Below are 24,663 nucleotides of genomic sequence, written 5' to 3'. Positions count from 1 at the left end.
ATATTGCATCCAAAAGGGCAAAATGCGACAGACCGTGAGTCACGTAAGGGCAGTGATTTGCAAGGTGAAGTATTGGGAGATGCAGTAGCATCCGATCATTTTGCAGTAAGGCATTTCTCTGTGCAAACGGGCTTAGATTGAGGGCTGTATTTATGGACACGGCAAACAGTCCAGGAAGCATGGGATAGCAATGATGCCATCACATCACCAGATCGTTTAGTCCAATACAGAGATCCTGGACGGCATACCTGTGGGAGTGTGAAAGAGCCTGCTCAGAGCCTGTCAGAGACATGAACAATATTTCTGGGAGTTCAGATGAAGGATCACTAAAAAACCCAGATGAATGCGTCTGACTCTAAACAGCAGGAACTAGAATAGCTACAAATCTTTAACCCTACAGTACTGCCCCCATTTAAACAGCACTTGCAATGCACAATACATTTCAACAGTCAAAAAATCCTGAAAAAAAATGTTTATTAGCGCACACACAGTATCCAGACATCTAGAAGAAATCAGCAAATTCCAACATTAACTCAAATCTCTGTCATCAATCATCAGCACCACTCCCCACACTTCCATATGAATTTCCCTTTCATACAGCTAGAACCTTTGGGTAAATAAGAGCATAGAAACATATGAAAAAAAACCATACAGAAGGTTTCCTATCAACTACAAGGATGTAACTTTTTGGAGATCAGCAATTCTTTGTTCATTTGACTCAGCAAAAGTGATATCAAAATACGTTGTGCTTTAAAATAAAAAAAATACTAAAATATAAAAACTTAAATATTTTTAAAATCAGAGTGCTAATAGCAATTGATTTATCACAGCTGTTTCAACAGAATCTGTTAATGAAATATTGAGAATTTGAGGTCCACATAACATTCACATTTTGCGCTGCATACAGACAGGCTGCCAAACTTATATGATCGTGCCACCGGGAGCCTCATGGAAGAATTGAGCCCCAATGTGCCCCACTGGCAAGATCTACAGAGGTCATGAAGTAAGGTGATTGCTAATATAAAGGAGGTTGTCAGAGTCCAAGGGCAGAGAGCCATTTCTACTGACCAACACCACATAAGAACAGCCATACTGGGTCAGACCAGTGGTCTATCTAGCTCAGTATCCTGTCCTCTGACAGTAGCCAATGCCAGATACTTCAGAGGAAGTGAACAGAACAGGGCAATTTATCAAGTGATCCATCCTCCGTTGTCCAGTTCCAGCTTAGGGCAGTCAGAGGTTTAGGGAAACCCAGAGTAGGGGGTTGCCTTCCTGAACACCTTGGCTAATAGCCATTGTTGGACCTATCCTCCAGGAACTTATCTAATTCTTTTTTGAACCTAGTTATACTTTTGGTCATCACAACATCCCCTGGCAATGAGTTCCACAGATTGACCGTGCAATGTATGAAGTACTTCCTTATGTGTTTTAAACCGGCTGCCTATCAATTTCATTCCGTGTGTTATGTGAAGGGGAAAATAATACTCCCCTGTTCACTTTCGCCACGCCAGTCATGATTTCATAGACCTCTGTCTTCTCCCCCCCCTTAGTCTCTTTTCCAAGATGAACAGTCCCAGTTTTTTTAATCTCTCCTCTTATAGAAGCTGTTCCCTACCCATAAATCACGGTTGTTGCCCTTCTCTGTGCTTTTCCCAACTCTAATATATCTTTTTTGAAATGGTGCAACCACAACTGCCCGAAGTATATAAGGTGTGGGTTTACCATGGATGATATAGTGGCATTAGGATATTTTCTTATTATCTATCCCCTTTCTAACAGTTCTTAACATTCTGTTAGCTTTTCACATTGAGCAGATGTTTTCAGAGAACTATTCATGATGAGTCCACAATCTCTTTCAAGAATGGTAATAGCTAATTTACATCCCATCATTTTGTATTTATAGTTGGGATTATGTTTTCCAATGTGCATTACTTTGCATTTATCAACACTGAATTTAATCTGCCATTTTATTGCCCAGTCACCCAGTTTTGTGAGATCTCTTCGTAACTCTTCATAGTCAGCTTTGGACTTAAACTATCTTGAGTAAATTTGTGTTGTTTGCAAACTCTGCCATCTCACTGTTTACCTTTTTCCAAATCATTTATGAATATGTTGTATAGCACTATTCCCAGTATAGATCCGTGGGGGACCCCATTATTTACCTCTCTCGACTGTGAAAACTGACTGTTTATTTCTACCCTCTGCTTCCTATCTTATCCCATGACTCCAGCTGAACACACATTTGTTATCCAGTCATCTACATTAAGTGCTCAGGTTCCAAGGTTCATGGGTGTATTAAAGTGGAAATGATTAGTGTTTATGTGACATTTTCCCTCCTCCGCCAAACCTTCCCTTCTAATACACTTCTGTGTTCAGGTCAGGCCATCATAAAGTGACTGGGAAGAAAAAGCCAAAGGGCCCAATTCCTCCATGGTGTAACTCCCTGAAGTGCAAAAGAGTTATGCCAAAGAGAAATCTGGCCCCCTGTGTTTAGTGTGCAAACTTTACACAAACCATGGAAGACAGCAAGGGGACAGGAATCTCCACAGAAGAAATTCAACTTAGCCATAGACAACCGACACCACATGAGGGATGTGTGTGTGTTTGAAAGGCAACAGGTCCAAAATTAGCCTAAGCTGTCTAACTCCTGCTAGGGAATTTGGGAGATTGGCCCAAAGGTTTGCTAAGTTGCACTTTCCTTGTGGGATTCAAAGTGAAGTCAAAAACTAGGAACAACAGCGGCGATACCATGCCTCTCTCTAGCACATTTAGTCAAAGGAACTCAAAGCACTTTATACACCTTAAATTAATCCTCACAACAGCCCTGTAAGGTACGCCAGTATTGTAGAAGTTACACAGATAAAGAAACTTAAGTGGATGTTTGCTAGAACTTCCCATGAAGTATTGATTTCCAGGGCTGAGATCTCAAGTACCTGCCTCAACATCCTAAATGGTCAGAGGCACGTACACACACTAAGAAGTGTTTTGTAATGAAGAATTGGAACGCTGAATCACCTCCAAGGGAACTATGGGTACCGTTGTCATTAAGAGGCAGTTTTGCACTAATCATAAGAGACAAGTCATGTCTGTCTTTGAATGAAACTCATTCAGATGAATATGTTCTATGTTTATGGAATCTTCCCAGAAAGTCTTAATTTGTAGCTGCCTATTGAGGGAGGCTGTAATCGAGAGCCATCACAACAAGACCATGGGTACCTCTCCTGCCTTTTTCAGCATCTCACATCTGCAAAGGAATACCTCCTCTGAGCTAGAGCTGGCACCCGCACTAGACAAAAGTCTTTGGAAGCAGAGCCCAAACGCCTGCCAGACCATAGGTTTGATAGCAAGTGAGAGGGCAAGAACTCCTGAAAGAACCACCTGAAAGTACACCTGTTCACCCTCCTTGCCTTTTATAATGCAGCTGATAGCTTGGGGTCTTCTCTTTCGTTATTTCTTCTGCTGTTCATTAAATGAGGATTAGATTCCCATTTAGCTCAGAGATAGACATTAGTGTCTAGTAAGTCAGTAATGCTCGGGATGAGGAGTCTACCCATCCTTTCAGTTTAGCTGAAGGTATCATACATACAAACTGTTCAGCAACAGAGATACACATGCCCTATGATCTTTCGCCAGGCTGCACCAGCCAGACTGCCTTGAGCTAGAACACTTTAGGCCAGCTCCCACTCTCGACTGGCACTTGGGTCCCTGCCTCTCTTCACTTGCTCATAATTGCTGCTGCAACTGATTCAAGGACACATTTTCATCTAAAAAAAATGAAATAAAGCCTAAATTTGATGTCTATCCACAGCCAGGCAGAAATAGGCTATGAATTAGGGTTGGGAAAGTCATCAGTGTTAACTGTGTATCTGTTAGCTGGTATTTTGTTGACAAAATAAGAGATCATATTTCCCTTTTCAGGGTTAGTAAAGAGTGAACCGTTTCTGGTGCTTGGAAGCTGTAGCACAAACGATCTAGAGATAGATTTCCCTTCTCTTAAAAATACTTCTTGTTTGGAGAACAGGCCTAGATCCTTGCTCGGTGGCTGAGACTTGAGAATAGTTCCTGCTCCCCCTGCCTGGTGTCACTCCCACTGTTTAACTTCAGTGAGAAGCAGACAGGTCTGCAGGGCCGTCCCTAGGGAGGTGTGGGGACCGGGGCGAAAGTGACATCACTTCCGGGACTGACTGCGCCGGAAGCGGGTAGGAGAGGCTGGTGGAGGCGGTGCCTTCCCAAACAGCCAAGTGTGGCTCTCCCTCCCCCAGCCAGCAGTTCACCCACCGCCCATGCGGCGCCGGCCCATGGGGGTCCTCAAGTGTGGGGCTGGGAGCGGTCACCCTGATTCACTGTCCCCTAGGGACAGCTCTGCAGGTCTGAAGTCTTAGCTGGAGAGCAAACATTAATCTGATCAAGTTTCAGTTGATAATTTTTTTTTTTAAAAACCCTCATCCATACTCAAATACAAGATGATTAAGGCTTTGTTAATTCAGAATTGCTTTTTCTGAAGAGAGATGAGAAAAGTCTGGCTGAAAATGGCAGATGCTTTCACAGCTCCTTCTGCCTAAGGGAAACGGGGGAAAAAAAAAAAAAAGACCACAAAAGAGTCTCATAATAATATTTAGCACTTAGCTAGAGCTCTTCATCTCTATGGTGCATCTCGAATATTATTTAATCCTCACAATGGCCCTGTGAGGTGGTCAGTAAGTATTATTATATCCCTATTTTACATATAGGGAAACTGAGGAAGAGTGGCTAAGTGACTCGCCCAAAGCCAGGGAAAGAGTATGTCAGAGCTGGGATTGGAAGGCATAAATTCCTGGCTCTCAGATTCTCTCTCCCCAACTCCCTCTTCCCCCAGTGCAAGTTTTGAGAGAGACATGAATCCAACAGAGAAGGGGAGCTAGCAGTGCCACATGCTTCTGATAAATAGCAGGACTCCCAGTATTACATACACTCAGAAAAAGTGACATTAAATAATTGAGCCTCTTGGAATTAAAGCCAAGATTATGCACATGTTGTGAAGAAGCCAATGTACAATACAAACCTAGCTTAATAAATAAAGAAAAGACATGCAGCTGCTATCGCCACTGTGTGGCAGAGTCCTCAGCTCATTAAGGTCCCAGATCCCAGTGGGTGCACCCACCACATTACTCCTGCGACTCTACTGCCACACCAACTTGTGCGTGTCTGATAGTGCGGCCGTGGAGTTTATAGCCATCCTGAGTCACTAGGGCCACTGTGCCCGGCTGCATTCCCTCTGCTGGCACATGGCAGACTATTTCATGGTCGTATGGATCATATTTGCCACCGACGGGGTTCATCTTCTGAAGGCCATGCTTGGCAAATACTCTTTGCAACTTGGCCTCTATGAGGGAGAGGCCTTCATAGATCTTCTTGAGGGTTGGTTTTGGATCACTAGGCTCTGCTTCTCTTGCAGCACTCTCAGTAGTCTTCTCCAAGATATCAGCTACCTCCACCAGGTCCTTGCAGAAACTCTGGATCCCTGCAACCACATACACAAATAGGCAGGATGTTAAGCAATGTCAGTTCATTGTACAGTGGTAGACAGTGCAAGGCTACAGCATCAGCCCTGGGCATATTGCCATGCCACACTGGAAGGGACTAATCCTAAGAGATGACTGCCTTCAACTGCCACTTCAATGGTAACTGAGGGCATTCAGCATCTCCTGCGACTGGGACCTCAGTATTGTAGGACCTCAGTCCTTAAGAGTGCACTACAGGCTCCCAGAGACCATAGTAAGGGGTGAAGTATATACCTAGGCAGATCAATAGCTATGCAATATACACAGGTTCCATAAAGCAGAGTTATTTCACAAAGAGTCTCAATACTTTGTTTGTCCTGTAACCTGGGACATTACAGTGAGACTTCAGGTGACCCCTGGTAACATAGGCGTGGTCTAGAATCCAAAGCTTGTTGCCATTTAGGAAACCCAGCTCAGTTTGTATACATTTTGGGCAGCTGTATATTTCTGGTTGCAGAGAATCTGATATGAAGATTGACCAAAAAAACCCTCTCTCAGGTAGTAGGCACATGCTCACTGAGGCCTGGTCTACATTGGCGGGGGGGAGATCGATCTAAGTTACGCAACTTCAGCTATGTGAATAACGTAGCTGAAGTCGACGTACTTAGACCTACTCACCGCGGTGTCTTCACTGTGGTGAGTCGACTGCTGCTGCTCCCCCGTCGACTCCGCCTGCGCCTCTCGCGGCGCTGGAGTACGGAAGTCAACAGGAGAGCGCTCGGGGGTCGATTTATCTTGTCTAGACTAGAGGTGATAAATTGACCCCCCCGGATCGATCGCTGCCTGCCGGGTACTATAGACATAGCCTTAGTAACATAACAAAAAGGGATCTGAGATAGATGGGAGAGGAAAGGGGAAGACATTAGCAACAATTAAACACTGCATACTCCTTCATATATAGGCTTGACAGCTATGTAGAGAATCAATATGGAGGAGGAGGAGGAGGAGGAGAATGAAGAGAAGAGAAGCATCCATAGCAGATCAGATATTGGCCTATGTAGCCTTGCATTCGGGCTTATTCCAATGCCTTACTGAACCCCATGTCTTCCCAGCTGACCAAGTCTAATGTAAAGCAAGAATCTTTATTATTTCCTTCAAACCTAAAACATACACTACAAAAACACCCCAAGAAATTCAAGAGCACCAACAATGTAGATGGACCCTGAATGCAATAGCTATTTCCAAACAGACCAGGCAGGCACAAAGCAAAGGAAATATAGGCACTCTTACCCAGGATAAACTCGAAGAGCCTCCAGATAAGCGTTAACTAATGAGAAAAAAGGAAACTCCTAGGACTGATATGGGCTACAGAGCTTTCTATCCTTAGGTTTCTGGCTTGAATCAAAGTCATACCACTAGTATCCTAGAGTGCTACCATCTGATGATTACTTGGCAACCTACGTGATATGAGGTGGACGACTCAGCCCAGTTCCAAGCTGACAGGTACCCACATCACATAAAACCATAACTAGCATTTTTGATGACAGTCTAAGCAAAGGTGCCCAGGACTGGATTCTCCATGGGGACTGAACTATCCTCTCACCCCTAGAGGTAGTCCCTTCACAGAAGGGTTAAAGTACATTGACAGGACAGAGTTTGGAATGCTTGCTCTGCTGTTTCTCATGTTGCACCTGCTCTGTGGATAATCAAGGATATCAGTCTCCAGAGCTATCAATCCAGCCCATTTCACCAACACTAAGTTTACTCAACATATTTTAAGAAGAATACATTAATTGAGAAACATTAATTGGCCTCTATCCCAGCATGCACTACATCCATTAATTTCATAGTGGAGATGAAGGGAAGAACAGGATCTCAGTACTAGAAAGAAGATTGCGGCTTGATGACATTGCACAGAGCATGGAATAAACTCCAAGTGCCAATTCTCAGCTGGTGTAAATCATCTTCGATGAAGTCAAGGAAGCTACGCTGATTTACACCAGCTCAGCAGCATTTTACAAATACATTCCCAAAATCCAAAAGGATGTATGGTTGATTAGTATAGATCATTCTTACAAAACAGACCTTGGAAAAAAGAAACAAGCCCTAGGGCTATCACCGAGATAAGCCCACAGGATTTGGGTGAACATGCAGATACAACAGCTAGCGAGTCCAGCCACCAGTCACTTCAGGCCAAACACAACAGGCTTTAGAAAGAACAAGGGCAGAAGGACGGGGAGGGGAAGCTGCTTATTTGTACTTTCTGCTCTGTTTCTTAACTTTGCTTAGCCAAGCAAGTCACACTGCCGCAAACAGCTCCTGCACAGTGCCAGCAGCTCTTCACTTACCGAACAGCTTGGCATCTTCCACAAACTTCTGTGTTCTCCTCCGGACGTTTTCAGAATCCGCCAAGGCTTTCCGGTATCGCTCCTGCACACACACAGCAATGGGCACAGGCATCAGACAAGGGGAGTGATCCATCACAGGGCCACACCTATTGCTGTAGAAACTTGTATCCCCCTACACAGACAATCTATTTAAAGAGATACTCCCCCTGCAAGTTACCAGCTCATGCTGGCTCCCCGACCCCAGTTACAAAGCACACACATGCCCAAAGGCCTCTCCCATTGCTTGAGGAAGCAAAACTAGGAGCAGATTAACAGCACCCAAGTCACTGGTCAGGAGGATTTTGGGCACAGCTGAGCAGACCACTCTGCACGGTCAGGTCAGTCTGCTGTTTTTGAACCATTCAGGATGCAGCTCTTGATGGATTCTTTCACTTAGCAGCTGACTGGGAGGTCCTAGCAATGAATGTGCAATCAGCTGATGCTTTGCTGGTGCAGAAGATAGCTGCTGTCAGGGCAATAATTTCTCGAAAAGCCCTGCATCTTTCCCTCTTCTTTAGCCTTTCCTACTCAAGGGGGTAGCTCCAAAAAAAATCTCACCAGTGCAGCTGAACCAGTGTTGGCAGAGGTGGCACCCCTAGGGAAGATTAGCTCTTTTTAGTACCATGTGAATTAACCCTGTTTGGAACAAGTCTAATCACGGTGCTCAAATCGTTGTGACAGAGGGCTGCCAACACTGCTCACACCACAGTAGCTGAACCAGTTGCTCTCCCCAACTGGACAGTGATGGCACTGTGATAAAGTAGTATTGGTGACCTCTCTCTCTCTCTCACACCCCCCCTCCCCGTTTGTTTGAGTGAGGAGTAACATTTCTCAGAAAGTGCCTCAGCAGAAGTGGAGTCTTTTACAATATTTCAAATTCTATTTTCACGTGCCACATTGGTACGTTTGCCACCCTCATTTTCTTCTTATCCCAATGCAAATGTACCAATGTGGCAAGTGAAAATAGAATTTGAAATATTGCAAGATGTAGAGACAATAGAGAAGTCCAATAAAATGCATTTGTTTGTAGCACCCTTCATAAAGTGATGATGCGCAGGAGGAATCTCAAGAGAAGGCTCTCAACTCTACTGTTTGCCTGCCCTGTTAGTTTGTCAGGCCAGAGTCTGTTGCCCTTAAGGCACAGTGTATCCATGAGGGAGCTTGGAGCCATCTTGGGGAGGAAGTTCATATAGTTAATACATTAGTGGTGTGCTAATTCACTATTTGCTCAGGAACTTATAGCTTGGTGGATAAACCCATTTTATAAATGTAAACAGTACAGAATCATAAAGGGATTCAGAGCATCAGCCAGTAATGACGGCTATGAATTTACCTTAATTGTGAGCTCAACTGTAAGGAGTGAGTGAAAGCTCATAAAATGGCACAATCTATAATAATACAAATTGATGGAAAAAGATGCAAAAGGGAGACAAAGGCTGAATTAATCCAAACAAAAAGGCCTACTGATGTAACTCAAGGACTGGGTTACAATCAAGCCTGATAAACAAGAGAAGCTCTCAACTGGAAATCAATTAACCAAAATCAGGGTGCTGGAAATTAAGCCTACTTGGTGAACATAAGGGGTTGGGATATTTTGCCCATCACTCCCTTTTGGGATCCTTAAAAGACCAGACTTTTGGGAGAAAAAAATATCAAACAGCAGCAGCAGCTGTTTGCCAGCAACTGCTGAAGCAAGCTTTAACACCATGGCTGCCACCCCCGCTGTCTCCTGGGATCCCACGGTCTATTGTAACACCCCTGGGCCGTCCTGATCCTGAGAGATGCCCTGACCAGACTGGACCAGAGAGAGGGACACAGATGACATCACCACCTGCTCTCTCTAAATCCCAACCACCACCTGGGATCTGACACTGTCACATACCTCCAGACCCATCCCATGTGTCCTTTTCCTTCTTCACCTTATTTCTTCTCTTTCCTACCCCTCTCCTTTTTCCTTCTAATAAGAGTCTGACTTAGTTGGCCAAGACTGTGTATTTTGCAACACCATTGTAAACCAGAGAGGAAGATAAAAGCAATGCCCTAAACAGCCCGATGTGAGTACAAGTTTGCCAGATCTCAGAGCGGCTAATAAGACAGTGCATGATGCCTCTGTTTCTCCAATAGTGAGGTTGCAAGTGAAAGTCAATACCAGAAATGGAAGTTGCATTTTCTATCTTTGTCGTTCTTTCTTCTCTTTTGTTAGGTTTCAGAGTAACAGCCGTGTTAGTCTGTATTCGCAAAAAGAAAAGGAGTACTTGTGGCACCTTAGAGACTAACCAATTTATTTGAGCATAAGCTTTCGTGAGCTACAGCTCACTTCATCGGATGCATACTGTGGAAAGTATTCTCTTTTGTGTGCATCTTATTTTGTGTTCTTGAAAATGGGACTGGACTTTAACAATAACAGCAGCTCCAGCCCATTTCAATTAACTTTCTCTCTTTTCCCTAAAAAAGGGACAGTTATTAGGATCTTTAATACCATCGAAGAGACTGTCAGCAAGGGAATTTTCCCCACTAAAGACTCTATGGCAAAAAGGAAAGGGAACAAGGCAAGCTGTTACAATGAAAGCCTTACATAATACTTTACCTGTTTTCCTTTCTTTTCTGTATCTTTAACAAAAGATAAAAAAAATTTTCATCATGTGTTTGCCATGAAACGAAGCAGGCTGAGATCTGTTTAACGTTGGATTATGACAGGGTCACATTAACATCTTTGACCCCATTAATCCAATTGAAATTAGTACAATGGCGGAAGGGTTACAGAATGGAAGTAACTCATTGCTTTGAGGTGGAAGTATGAGGGTGTTCCAGTTAAGATGATTCAGCACAAATGAAACAGCCATCTCTTTCAACTGTGGAGAGTCACAGGGAGAGGACAGGGAGGAGGCCAAGTCTAGAAATGCAGAAGGAGTGGGTGAGCTAGGACGTGATTACAAGTTCACAGAGATGGGATGAGTGATTCCATTCTAAAAATGATGAGAGTGATTAACTGATAAGATGAAGGAACTGAGAGGGATAAAGGCAAGGGTAGAGGCCCCCACTCCACCTCTTCCCCCAACCCCCCCACCCCGCCTCTTCCCGCCCCCTCCCCTTCCCCCTAGTGCCTCCTGCAAGTCCCTGAACAGCTGATTGCAGTGGGTGGGAGGGGCACAGGGGAAGGGGCTGATCTGCAGGGCTGCAGAGCACGCACTATTTTTTCCCCTGGAACATCCATGGAGTCGGCGCCTATGGTAGAGGGAAGAAACACTGCTCTGCTACCTAAAGCAAGAGTAACTTGGCCACAACACCTTGTACCTAGAGTTTAGAGAGCAGGATTTCAGAACGGATGCTGATTTCCAAATGCATAGGAAACCATCTCCTCAAATAAGAAAAGCAGCTAAATACATTCCACACATCAGGCCTGCCTGAGCTGGATCATTTTGCACATTTATCTGAGCTGTATAAACCCTTCTAAGACCTGGTGATCCTTGAATGCCATAAGGCCAGGCTAATCAGGATCATCATCCTTTGAATTCTCACAAGACACAGGCAAAATTACTGCAGGTCTAAATAGACAACACTCAGAGATTTGAACAGGGAATCTCTAACACACTCAGGATTTCCTAGCCAGGACCAGACTACTTGGTTCATCCAGTCTGGTCTCCTATTTCCAGGAGTAATCAACAGCTGATGTTTTGGAGGAGGACATAAAGCACTTTGCTAACTGGGCATTGCCTCCTAACGTTATGCAAGGGTAGCTGGTTGTCACCCTGCAGCCTGGAGATGGCTGCCTTTCCGTGGTGAAGAGCTTTGGGATGAAAGATGTCATCTATAATGTATTCAGGCAGGTGGCTTAACAGTGAAATGAATGAGCCCTCCCACTTTGAAGGGACTGAACCCTGAAGACATGGGGATACCTTTGCAAAGATGCTGCTAGTGGTAGACTCACAGTTAAATCACGGACTTGTTCTTCCAGTTTGCTGGCTTTGAGCTCTAGAGTTCGCTCAGAAAGAGGATGCCTTGGCTCATCGCGGGGATCCTCTGGTCCACATTCATCTCCCGTGCTCCTCTGCTGGGCCGCAGTGCTGAAGACACACAGGCAATCTCTGAAATACAAGCCAAGGGCAAAGAAGGAAGAGAAACATGATCCAGAGCTCAGAAGGGAAGATGTTGCTTTGTGCCCATCATCAAGGTTAAAAGCACATTCTGTTTGGAGACACCTAGGTAGGATCTTAACTCATGTAAAATAAGCAGATATGAAAGGCAGATACCACGCTTTGGTGCTTAGATAACACAGTGACTGGTGCCAATCAGACACCAAGGCCTTGCCCACACTACGAAGTTTTGTCGGCAAAAGCTGCCTTTTGCCGACAAAACAGGGGAGGTGTCCACACTACAAAGCTACTTTTGGCAGCAAACCTCTGCTGTTCTGCCGACAAAATAAAACCACCTCAGCGACAAGCATAAAGTTTTTTGCAGCAAAGTTAAAGCGACAAAGCGTTAGTGTAGACACTGCTGTTTGTTTTGTCCACACAACTGGCTTCCACCAGTATCCCACAATGCCTGCCTGCTCACTATTTTGATCTCTGCTGCCTCACAGGCATGTGCCCCTCCCCTTTCAAAGCTCTTGGAAGTATCTGACAACTGCGTCCTGCTCCGTTTGGGGAACAAAGAGCAAATCATTAACATGGAATGCTCCTGTCCTGCCCTGCACTAGGAACACAGCAACAGGCTTGAATAGGGACTGGGAGCGGCTGGCTCATTACAAAAGCAGCTTTGCCTCTCCTGGAATTGACACCACCTCATCTATTATTGGGAGTGGACTACATCCACCCTGATCGAATTGGCCCTGTCAACACTGGTTTTCCACTTGTGAGGTAACTCCCGTCTCTTCATGTGTCAGTACATTTATGTCTGCATCTGTAATTTGCACTCCATGCATCTGAAGAAGTGGGGTTTTTACCCACGAAAGCTTGTGCTCAAATAAATCTGTTAGTCTTTAAGGTGCCACCGGACTCCTTGTTGTTTTGTGGACACAGACTAACACAGCTACACCCTGATACTTAGCAGCAGGCAGACTGCTGCTGCAGGGAGCAGGGTAAGTGGGGGTGGGGGGGGAATGACAGACTACTGTGCTGCTTTGACACTCCTCAGCACAGAGAGCTCACCAGGCTGCTCAGACTGTGGCTCCCAGCAGCTGAGGAGACTGTGGGAGAACTGGGAGGGAATCACAGGACCGCAGGCAGAGCGGGCTGCCTGGGGAGAGAATGTTAGTTCCATCATGGAGGATAGTTCCACCAATGGCTGTTAGCCAGGATGGGCAGGGATGGTGTTCCTAGCCTCTGTTTGCCAGAAGCTGGAAATGGGCAATGGGGGATGGATCACTTGATGTTTACCTGTTCTGTTCATTCCCTCTGGGGCACCTGGCATTGGCCACTGTTGGAAGACAGGACACTGTGCTAGACAGATCTTTGGTCTGACCCAGTATGGCCATTCTTATGAGAGACTGCTGTGCCACGCAGAGCCGAGGGCTGACGTGGGGGGTGTCCCCTTCCCCCTGCCTCAGGATAGATCGCTCAGCCTGCTGTTTCCCCCGCCCCAGATATACCACTCTCCTCTCCCTCCCCTCACACAGTTCAGTTGAAAAGCTGACAATCTACTAGGAACTGGAAGCTCCGAGAAGGATGGGATTGAGAAACCCCCATCAGGGGATGCTATACCTGCCCCCCCATGAAGCATTGCAAACCCTTCCCAAAGCACCCTGCCGCGACCTATCCTGAGGCAGGAGGAAGGGGACACCCCCCATGTCAGCCCTCGGCTCTGCTCGGCACATAAGTCTCTCATAAGAATGGCCACACAGGGATAGCTACCACAGTGTTTCACTGCTCTCTGTGTCGATGCAACAGCTGTTAGTGTGGATGCACTTTGCTGACAAAAGAAGCTAGTGTGGACATGCAACAGTGGTTTTAATTAGAGCTGTCGATTAATCGCAGTTAACTCACACGATTCACTCAAAAAATTAATTGTGCTTAATCGCAGTTTTAATCGCACTGTTAAACAATAGAATACAATGGAAATGTATTAAATATTTTTGGATGTTTGTCTACATTTTCAAATATATTGATTTCAATTACAACACAGAATACAAAGTGTACAGTGCTCACTTTATATTATTTTTTATTACAAATATCTGCACTGTAAAAATGATAAAAGAAATAGTATTTTTCAATTCACCTCATACAAATACTGTATTGCAGTTTTCAGAGTAGCAGCCGTGTTAGTCTGTATCCGCAAAAAGAAAAGGAGTACTTGTGGCACCTTAGAGACTAACCAATTTATTTGAGCATAAGCTTTAGTGAGCTACAGCTCACTGGGGCCCCCGAGGGGCTGTGAACAGTTTCAGGGGAGCCACCCTGTAGGGCCAGCATTAGACTCACTAGGGCCCAGAGTAGAAAGTTGAAGCCCCACCACATGCGGCTGAAGCCCAGGGCCCTGAGTCCTACTACCCAGGACTGAAGCCAAAGCCTGAGGAATGTAGCTTCGTGGGGGTCCCTGTGGCATGGGGCCCCTGGCAATTGCCCTGCTTGCTACCCTCTGATGCCAGTCCCGGCTTTTATATGCAGAAAACTAGTTATTGTGGCACAGGTGGGCCGTGGAGTTTTCATAGCATGTTGGGGGGGCCTCAAAAAGAAAGTCTGAGAGCCCCTGAAATAGTATTTTTCAATTCACCTCATACAAGTACTGAAGTGCAATCTCTTCATTGTGCAAGTGCAACTTAACAAATGTAGATTTTTTTGGTTACATAACTGCACTCAAAAACAAAACATTGTAAAACTTTAGAGCCTACAAGTCCACTCAGTCCTACTTCTTGTTCAGCCAATTGCGAAGACAAACAAGTTTGTTTACATTTACGGGAGCTAATGTTACACACTTTTTATTTACAATGTCACAATAAAGTGAGAACAGGCATTCCCAGGAGACTTTTGTAGCTGGCATTGCAAGGTATTTACATGCCAGACATGCTAAACATTCGTATGCCCCTTCATGCTTTGGCCACCATTCCAGAGGACATGCTTCCACACTGATGACACTTCTTAAAAAAATAATGAGTTACAATGTTTAAATTTGTGACTGAACTCACTTTTTCAATTCTGGCTCTCTTTTACCTGCATTCTGCCATATATTTCATGTTATGGTAGACTCAGATGACAACTCAGCACATGTTGTTTTAAGAACACTTTTGCTGCAGATCTGACAAAATGCAAAGAAGGTACCAATGTAAGATTTCTAAAGACAGCTACAGCACTTGACCCAAGGTTTAAGAATCTGAAGTACCTTCCAAAATCTGAGAGGGATGAGGTGTGGAGCATGCTTTCAGAGGTCTTAAAAGAACAACACTCTGATGCAGAAACTACTGAACCAACAAAAAAGAAAATCAACCTTCTGCTGGTGGCATCTGATTCAGATGATGAAAATGAACATGTCGCACTTCTTTGGATCATTATCGAGCAGAACCCGTCATCAGCATGGATGCATGTCTTCTGGAATGGTGGCTGAAGCATGAAAGGGACACATGAATCTTTAGCGCATCTGGCACATAAATATCTTGCGATGCCGGCTACAACAGGGCCATGTGAACCACCTGTTCTCACTTTCAGGTGATATTGTGAACAAGAAGCAGGCAGCATTATCTCCTGCAAATGTAAACAAACTTGTTTGTGTGAGCAATTGGATGAACCAAAAATAGGGCTGAGTGGACTTGCAGGCTATAAAGTTTTACATTGTTTATTTTTGTATGCAGTTATTTTTTTGTACATAATCCTATATCTGCAAGGTCAACTTTCATGATAAAGAGATTGCACTACAGTACTGGTATTAGGTGAATTGAAAAATACTATTTCTTTTGTTTTTTACATTGCAAATATTTGTAATAAAAATAAATACAAAATGAGCATTGTACACTTTGCATTCTGTGTTGTAATTGAAATCAATAGATTTGAAAATGTAGAAACATCCAAAAATATTTAAACAAATGGCATTCTATTATTGTTTAACAGTGCGATTAATTGCACGATTAATCATGATTAATTTTTTTAATCGCTTGACAGCCCTCGTTTTAATTAAAGCGCTTTAATTAAAGCGGCATAACTTTTGCCGACAAAACTTTGTAGTTTAGACAAGGCCTAAATTACTTGGAATACGTAAACAGAGTTCAAATGCAGAGAGTTGCATCTGCTCTTTGGGGAAAAAAAGCAGATATAGCCCAGGTGGACAATAAAACTTATAACCATACAACTTGGCATGTTCGTATCTAGTTCAGAATCCTTGCTTTCAGGTTGCTTCACCTGCTGAAAAGTGTGCGCACCTAAAAGCTTGGAGACTAAGCTACTGTGGTTCACGCTGCAACAGCCAGGTCACTCACCCCGGAGAGGTTTCAGAGTAACAGCCGTATTAGTCTGTATTCGCAAAAAGAAAAGGAGTACTTGTGGCACCTTAGAGACTAACCAATTTATTTGAGCATAAGCTTTCGTGAGCGACAGCTCACTTCATCAGATTGATTCTAGAACAAGCTGGCTCCTACATTGGCAGCTGAAATTACAGAACCACGAGAGTCAGGAAATTGGACTAAGCTGTATAAACGCTAAGTACTATCCAGGTTCATAGGAATTTGTCCCAACACAACTTGGTGACTCTCTCAAAAACTAGTTAAGTAAATAGAAAAAAAATCAATCAGCATGTGAGACATTTAAGTCAACTTGCAAAACAGGCAGCAGGTTGCACAGCTGCAAAATAATTAAAACATTTAGCACTTATGTGGAACTTCAGAGCCTTTGGCTAACACTAACCATAATGCCACCCTGAGAGCGGAGTCACTATTTAACACCCCTAGTCTACAGATGGGACACTGAGGCAGAGAAGCAATATCTTTCAGAAAGTCACAGAAAGAGTTTATGTCAGAACCAGGACTGACACTCAGGAATTCGCTGGCTCCAAGTCCTGTGCTCACCCCAAGCCTGCCTATCATCCTCTCAAACTTCACACCAGATTAGGATTACATTCATAGTTTGGGGAAGTGTTCCTCCAAGAAGGCTCCATTCAGAAAGCACATTGGCATCTGCTGAACAAAAGAGTTTCTAAATTCTTGGGACTGCCTGTTGAGCTCTCCCCCAAACCAAGATTTTCAATATCTCCTTTAAAAAAGGCTTGTTGTCATGGGTAACCAAAAGCTTTACACCAACCTATGACCATCAAGCCTAACTATTAGTTAACAGCGAATAGTGTTACAATTCCTCACTCAGCAGGCCACCTTCTTCGCTCTTTTGTCTTTGAAAGGAGGTTGTCCCATGTCCCACAAGACCAACAACCGATATCCAGAAACTTCCTTATCCCTTCCAAACTACATCTGCATATAAATATCTGCTAATTAGGTGCTTAGTGCACCATCTGCATGGCAAACTGTCCCTTTTAGTGTGCGGCAAGCCAGGGTGCGAATCTATAGCACACTAACTTGCCCTGTGAACCCTGCTACCATGAGGTGGCTGTCCTTACACTAGGCAATCCTTACGTAATAACCCAAGAACTATCCTAGGGCCTGTCTACACTAAGCTGTTTTCCAAAAAAATTACCCATTATTCCAGCTCTATCTGTGAGAATACCAGCATAGACAAGGAGCTGACGGCTGCTAGCATTTTAACCACCACAGCATGGAGACCTGTTCTGGACAGAGGGATGTGATTTGGAGCACTTTTAAGGGGCCTATTGCTGTGATATCTAAGTGCCAGCCAAATCTATGTTGGTGACGGTTTCCCCCTCAAATCTATTATAATGGCTGAAGACTGAGCAAGCTTTTGCACTACAGAATAGACTTCACAATGCAACATTAAAGAGATAGATTGAGGATCTCTCAGTGTACAAACTAACAGTGGTGTCCCATTTGCTTTATTAAACTTAACCACTATTGAACAGGGTATCAATGCTGGTTTAAAATTGAACCAAAAGCTGAGAACAAGTATGGTTTGCATTCCTTATGTAAAGCCATAAACAACTTTTGACAAACAATTTCTATTTCTTTCCAACTTACTCCAGCTAAATGGATTCAAGAAGGATGTTGATAAATTGGAAAGGGTTTAGAGAAGAGCCCCAAGACAACATGCCATATTGTAACTGAGTTCCTTGAATCTATTTTGTTTAACAAAAGGGAAAGTGAAGCAGTGATGTGATTACAGTCTATAAGTACCTACATGGGGAACACATTTGATAACAGGCTCTTCAGTGTAGCAGAGAAAAGTAAAACATGATTCAATGCTGGAAGTTGAAGCAAAACAAACTCAAACTGAAAATACATTTTTAACAGTGAGGGTGGCAATTAACCACTGGAACAATTTACCAAGGATGGTGGTGGATTCTCCATCACTGGCAATTTTAAAATCAAGATGGGATGTTTTTTTCTCAAAGATATGTTCTAGGAATTATTTTGGGGGAAGTTCTATGACCTGTGTTATACAGGAGGTCAGACTAGATCAGTGGTTTTCAAACTGTGGGTCGCGGAATGTAAGGCACTGGGTCGCAGCGGCTCTGGTCAGCATCGCCGACTGGGCCGTTAAAAGTCCTGTCGGCGGTGCTGCCCGGCTAAGGCAGGCTAGTCCCTATCTGTTCTGATACCGCGCTGCGCCCCAGAAGTGGCCAGCAGCAGGTCTGGCTCCTAGGCCGGCAGAGGGTGGTGGTGGGGCCACAGGGCTCCGTGCGCTGCCCCCCTCCCTGAACACCACCTCCACACTCCCATTGGCTGGTTCCCAGCCAATGGGAGCTGGGGTGTGTGAGGGGTGCCTGCGGGTGAGAGCCTCGTGGAGCTGCTTGCGCGCCTAGGAGCTGGACCTGCTGCTGGCCGCTTCCGGGGCGCAGCGCGGTCCATGGTGCCAGGACAGGCAGGAAGCCTGCCTTAGCACCCCCACTGCGCAGCTGACTGGGAGCCACCTGAGGTAAGCCCATGCCCCAATCCTCTGCCGCAGCCCTGAGCCCCTTCCTGCACCCCAAACCCCTCATCCCCGGCCCCACCCTGGAGCCTGCACCCCCAGCCCAGAGCCCTGACCCCCTCCCACACCCTGAACCTCTCATTCCCAGCCCCACCCTGCAGCCCTCACCCTCGAACCCCAACCCTCTGCCCCAGCCCCCTCATCCCCAGCTCCGTTGGTTCTCGGGCATCAACAATTTTCTCCAACTGGGTCACCAGAAAAAAATTTGAAACCACTGGACTAGATGATCACAATGGTCCCTTCTGGCCTTGGAATCTGTGAATGAGATTCTGTGTCTCAGTGGAGAGAGACTATCCCACTAAGAGATAGATAAAAAGATAGGACGCAACTGTCTAGCCAGTCATCCCACAAAAATGCACTATCACAAGACAGAGAGAGGCGGAGACTTAAAAATAACTAGGGTGTGTTATTTTAGAATTAAAAGCTGCAAATAGCAAGCAGTTAATTAAAAGTTGCTCTTTAAAAAGAAGGTAACAACATTAACAGGTCACTATTTCCCAAAATTAAAAGGAGACACACAAACTGTAGGGGGAAAAAATTAGCTTAGATTTCAAAACAGATCAGTGCAAGTTTGGAAAATTTTAAGATTTGTAAAGGAAAAAGTGTATATGGGTTGAGTATATGAATTGTAATTATGACTTCTGACCCATAAACTTTTTACATTTCATTTACATAAACTTCAGTCACTGAAGTTAACAAACATGCAGCAGATGAACCATTGAGCCAAAATAGCCTTGAAATGTAACTGGCAGCTCAATCACCTACAGTTTTATAATCCACAGATCAAGACAAATTTTGCTTTAAAACCCTATATAGATATTTCAAGGTGTTGCTGCTCATTCACTTCCCAGGAACAGAAGTTTAGTGAGCTGTTTGCATGTGACTTGTGGTGGTGGGTGTGTATGCACGCAAGAGCGAGAGAGGAATAAACGAGCTAGAGTTTCAGCCAGAGAAACCTGCCTACGTGAAGCAGAGAGCTGCCTGCATGGACTCCCTTTCCAAGCTACTGAAACCAAATCCAAGTCTCAAAACACACCCTCATCCTACAGAAAGTCCCAACTCCCACATGCTGTTTGGATTAGCCTGCCTCATGTGGCAGAGGAGGAACAAGAGCTCTCTCACAGAGCAATGTTTAAAAGGGGTTTGCTCAGAACTGCCATATGGAATGGAACACAGGGAAAAGCTGCAGAGTTTGCTTCTTCCTAAGAGATATGAGGCACATACTACACTAAGGAAACAAACAAGTGTTTATCTGCAGCTACTGTAATACTGTCCCGCCTTCCAGACACAGTGTTAACCCCAGTTTTCCTAGGAAGAGAGAGACAAGGTGGGTGAGGTAATATCTTTTATTGGACCAACTTCTTTGAAGATGAGCTCTGTGTAGCTCAAAAGTTTGTCTCTTTCACTAACAGAAGTTGATCCAATAGAAGACATTACCTCACCCACCTTGCATCTCTAATATCCTGTGACCAACATAGCCACATCAACACTGAAAACAACTATGAATAGATAGTAATTATACGAGAGGAAGTTAGGAAATTCTGACATGACAGTGACAGCACTGGGGAAATCTCTGAAGGAGCGAGCTGGGTGTGAAAGACTCTGAAACCAGTGCCAGAGATGGACAGATCAATGGGGGTAGAAGAGGATTTAGGGGACAACACCCAAATCTATCCATATAGTTTAATTCAGTTATCCTTAAACCTCAGACTTTAAATGATGAGACGGGTAGGTGTGTGATAAGATACATAGCACCATCTCTCCTTCCGCCATACAGGATGTCATACAACAGTCTGAAGTTCCCTGATCCACTTTCTGAACACCCACCTGTCTCATATTATCTCTTCTCCCAATTCAAGCTTCTCTCCATGTTCCCTTTTTGGATGTGAGGAAGCCTGCTTCTCTAACGATAATCAGTTACACATCCCAGGCACACATGTCAAAGACCCAGGACAGACAATCCAATCTGAATGTCACTTTCTGCAATGCAATCATCCACCTAACAGTCACTTTATTAGCATGACAGTGTGCAATTGGAGGATACATTTAACATTTTGCATCTATGGACTGGTTTCACACTACTGATGCGGCTTGACTGTCTGTCATGAACTATCCCAATGACACCATCTACAGATCAGAGGCCACACCTATTTCAAGCCGACAGCACATTTACAAGGATAATTACCCAATACACAAGAGTGCATGAAGGGAAGGATTTCTGGACATAACATGCTTTTACTACAAACCCCAAGCCCAGCAGTTCCCAAAGCACATATGGGAACTCTCCATTTTATTTTGCTTAAATTTTCTTATTTCCCTTTAGAATGATAAATATGGAATAAACCTGTGAGCCCTTTGTCTTTCCCCTTCTCTGTTGTCTGCATTTCAACCAAGGAACCAACTAGTAGGCATCAGTTGTGCTTTAACACAAGGTCTGAAGTGGGACTCACATAGAATGGACACTCCAAGTTAAGCCTCCAGGTTAAATCACCCAAAACAGGAGTCAACTACCCCAATCAGATACAGTGTATCTGAGTACAACTGTATTCAAATCTTGCTAGAAACTAAGCCCAAGAAACACTTTAAGAATATAAAATATTAGGTTATGTATGTAATGGACAAAGCAGCAACACTACACTAATTGACAAATTTAAAAGCCTTTTGCAAGGTGTTTATAGAGGCACAGAACTGTATTCATAAGGCCACTTGTCTGCTTTTCTAACACTGAGATAAAGTCAGTGGGAGGCGAGGGCAGAACTTGACCCACTGCATTTACTATACAACCACTTCCTTTTAGAGGCAAGCTGAACTGTTCAAAGAACCTGCTTTTCAAAATACATCTTGCTTTCACGATTATTGTTTGCAGTGTTGCTATAGCCATGTTGATGCCAGGATATTAGCGATATAAGGTGGGTGAGGTAATATCTTTTATTGGACCAGCTTCTTTTGGTGAAAGAGAAAGAGGAAAAGCACTAGGCATCTGCCTGAAGAGCTCTGTGTAAGCCTGAAAGCTTCCTGTTTCACCAGCAGAAGTTGGCCCAATAAAAGATATTACCTCTCTACTTTGTGTCTCTTATTTCTGACTAGTTATCTGAAAATCCATTTAATAGACATTCAGATTCTATTAAGATAGCTACGTCTATACCCAGGATGTTTCACCAAATTTTTCCAAAGGTTCATTGCACCAGTGGGATCCCCTGCGTAAGCAAGTTTCCTGCAGCCGAGACCCACTTCTAAAACTATTTTAGTTAAATCTTTTGTAAGCTCATGTATTTAGAAGAGTTTTTACAACAGGTTCAGCCACACGGAGCCTGTCCACACTACGCCCTCCACCAGTGCAGCAGAAGCAATGGGAACTTGTGTGCCATTTTCCCTCGTGTAACCAAGACTGGTTTTTATGTTTTTTTTTTTTTTTTAAATTCTAGACAACAATTTGCTTTCTATATACTCACTGCAACAATTCCATACCTAGAGCTTTGTCACATATACTAACTTCCCCACACATATGCCCCAATATGATTATTTATTTGTATTATTGCAGTCTCTAGATGACCTGGTCATGGACCAGCTGCAGCTACATTTGTTTCTGGCCTCAAAAAGAAACAGGGGCCACCCACGTTCTCATTAAAAGCCTTAAAAATGACTGCAGTGAACACGCCTCCAGCAAGGTCTATGGTTGGAGCTTTCCTGAAACACATAGACTGAATTATTAGCCCTTGTGCCCCAGACGTGATTAACACCTGTTCCTCCTTACTTCCAGTTACCTTCTCCTCCTCTCAGTACCAGCACCCAGCAATTTTTCTTCCTTTTATTGCTAGAGATTAAATGAAATAAAGTACCTATTTACATCTGATTTAGGAACAGGAAGGCCAAGCTGAAAACACAAGTGCAAGTCGAGGGGGAGGTCGGCTCATTGCTGGGAGAGGCCCCTCTCCCCTCAGCGGGCCAGGCCAGCACTCAGCAGCGACCCTGGCGCGGGGAGCGGCTTGAGGCTGCTCGCTCTGCTCCCCCGCGGGTCGGAGGCGCACAGCCCCAGGTGAAAACCAGTCCCGAGGCCCTCAAGGTGGCCTCCCAAAACGGAGGAGCTCGGACCAGGGGCCGCGTTTTAAGGTTTTAACCTGGCTGCACTCCGACGCCTTCCCCCTCCTCCACAGTAGCGTAGCCGTCCGGGCGGCCGTCTGCCTGGGCAGGGCACCGGACCCCGGCCGCGCCGCGCCGCGCCCCCCCGTCCAGCCCCGTCTGCCTGGGCAGGGCACCGGACCCCGGCCGCGCCGCGCCGCGCCCCCCCGTCCAGCCCCGTCTGCCTGGGCAGGGCACCGGACCCCGGCCGCGCCGCGCCGCGCCCCCCCCGTCCAGCCCCGTCTGCCTGGGCAGGGCACCGGACCCCGGCCGCGCCGCGCCGCGCCCCCCCGTCCAGCCCCGTCTGCCTGGGCAGGGCACCGGAGCAGCAGCCAGGCAGTACTCAGCAGTGGCACACAGCTCACCCGAGAGTGCAGCCGCCCGGGCTCCCTTGCTAGCCCGCAGTGGATCAGCGGCCAAGCCCCCCACGCTGCACAGCGCGGACAGCCCGGGCACCACGGTGAGGGGCACACAGAGAGCACGGGGGACAGGGGAGCGATCGGGGCCAGGAAACGCTGTGGACGGGGCCCCTGGGTGATAGGATGAGTGGCCGGCTCCCCCCGCCTTACCTGCTGGGCCGCCGAGCGCCCAACGAGAGCAGCGAGATGAGGTAGTGCCGGGCCGCCCGTAGGGACCTGCCAGCCATGCTCCCGCCTCCCTCCCTTGGTCCGCTGGCGTGTGACTGAGCGCCTCCCGCCGGGCAATGCGCCCGCCCCCGGCAGAACTACAGGCCCCGTCGGCCCCCGCGCCGCCATGGACTCCAACTCCCATTAGCCCCCGCGTCAGCGGGCACGGGCCCGTGTGCATGCTGCCGGCAGCACGGGGCGGTGGGGACTACAACTCCCATTAGCCACTGCACACGCGGCGGCGCTCCCCATCCCGGCAGGCACCGCGCGGAGCTGCCCTTTAAGCCAGGGCTTGGGCGCCTGTCGCTGGAGCGTGGCGCTGGCAGGAGGATCATCCTTGCTCCCACCCCCGGGTCTTAGTGCTGCCGGCGGCTGCAATGTTACACGCCGCCGCCCGTAGCGGTACATGGCGTCTAGACCAGGGGTTGGCAACTGTTCAGAAGTGGTGTGCCGAGTCTTCCTTTATTCACTCCAGTTTAAGGTCTCGCGTGCCAGTAATACATATAGAGGGTCTCTTTCTATAAGTCTATAATAGATAACTAAACTGTTGTTAGATGTAAAGTAAATAAGGTTTTTAAAATGTTTAAGAAGCTTCATTTAAAATTAAATTAAAATGCAGATGGCCAGGACCCAGGCAGGATGAGTGCCACTGAAAATCAGCTTCTGTGCTGCCTTTGGCACATGTGCCATAAGTTGCCTACCCCCGGTCTCGACTCTAGAGATCCCTTGGGCTGCCCTGCCCAGGCTCTGGTGCAGGTTGGGGGAGGTAGCCTGTCCCAAGCTGCCCCCTCTGTGAGATATGGGTTGCCAGCCTTGCATAGTCTGATGGCTCTGCCCTCCCCCATCTTCTGGAGGCAGGTAGGGTTGCTAATTTTCTAATCGCACAAAAATGAATACCCTAGCCCCGCCCCTTCCCCGAGGCCCTACCCCTGAACCCATCCCCGCTAACTATATTCCCATTTCCCTTTCCCTTAGTGGCTTGCTCTCCCCCATCCTCACTCACTTTCACTGGGCTGGAATGTGGGAGGGGGTGATGGCT

At 45.8% G+C, this 24,663-nt stretch overlaps 1 protein-coding gene across 2 annotated transcripts; it reads right to left on the bottom strand.

The window, feature by feature from the left end:
• Positions 1–457: 457 nt before the first annotated feature.
• Positions 458–23,818, bottom strand: GRPEL2 (GrpE like 2, mitochondrial). 2 transcript variants are annotated; one of them, XM_043552902.1, is made up of 5 exons: positions 23,568–23,818; positions 11,764–11,952; positions 7,829–7,910; positions 6,159–6,370; positions 458–5,500 (listed from the first exon to the last, which is right to left on the bottom strand). In XM_043552902.1, exons 1-5 carry the CDS (start codon positions 23,642–23,644, stop codon positions 5,461–5,463), a joined length of 600 nt encoding a protein of 199 aa, XP_043408837.1. In that variant the 5' UTR covers positions 23,645–23,818; the 3' UTR covers positions 458–5,460. The 2 variants fall into 2 exon arrangements, with proteins under 2 accessions (XP_043408837.1, XP_037762829.1); XM_037906901.2 differs by lacking the exon at positions 6,159–6,370 and having other exon boundaries at positions 11,796–11,952; positions 23,568–23,730.
• Positions 23,819–24,663: the final 845 nt, after the last annotated feature.

The sequence above is a fragment of the Chelonia mydas genome, chromosome 8, assembly GCF_015237465.2.
Source record: "Chelonia mydas isolate rCheMyd1 chromosome 8, rCheMyd1.pri.v2, whole genome shotgun sequence".
Classification (NCBI taxonomy): domain Eukaryota; kingdom Metazoa; phylum Chordata; order Testudines; family Cheloniidae; genus Chelonia; species Chelonia mydas.
This window is presented reverse-complemented; position numbering and strand designations above follow the sequence as displayed.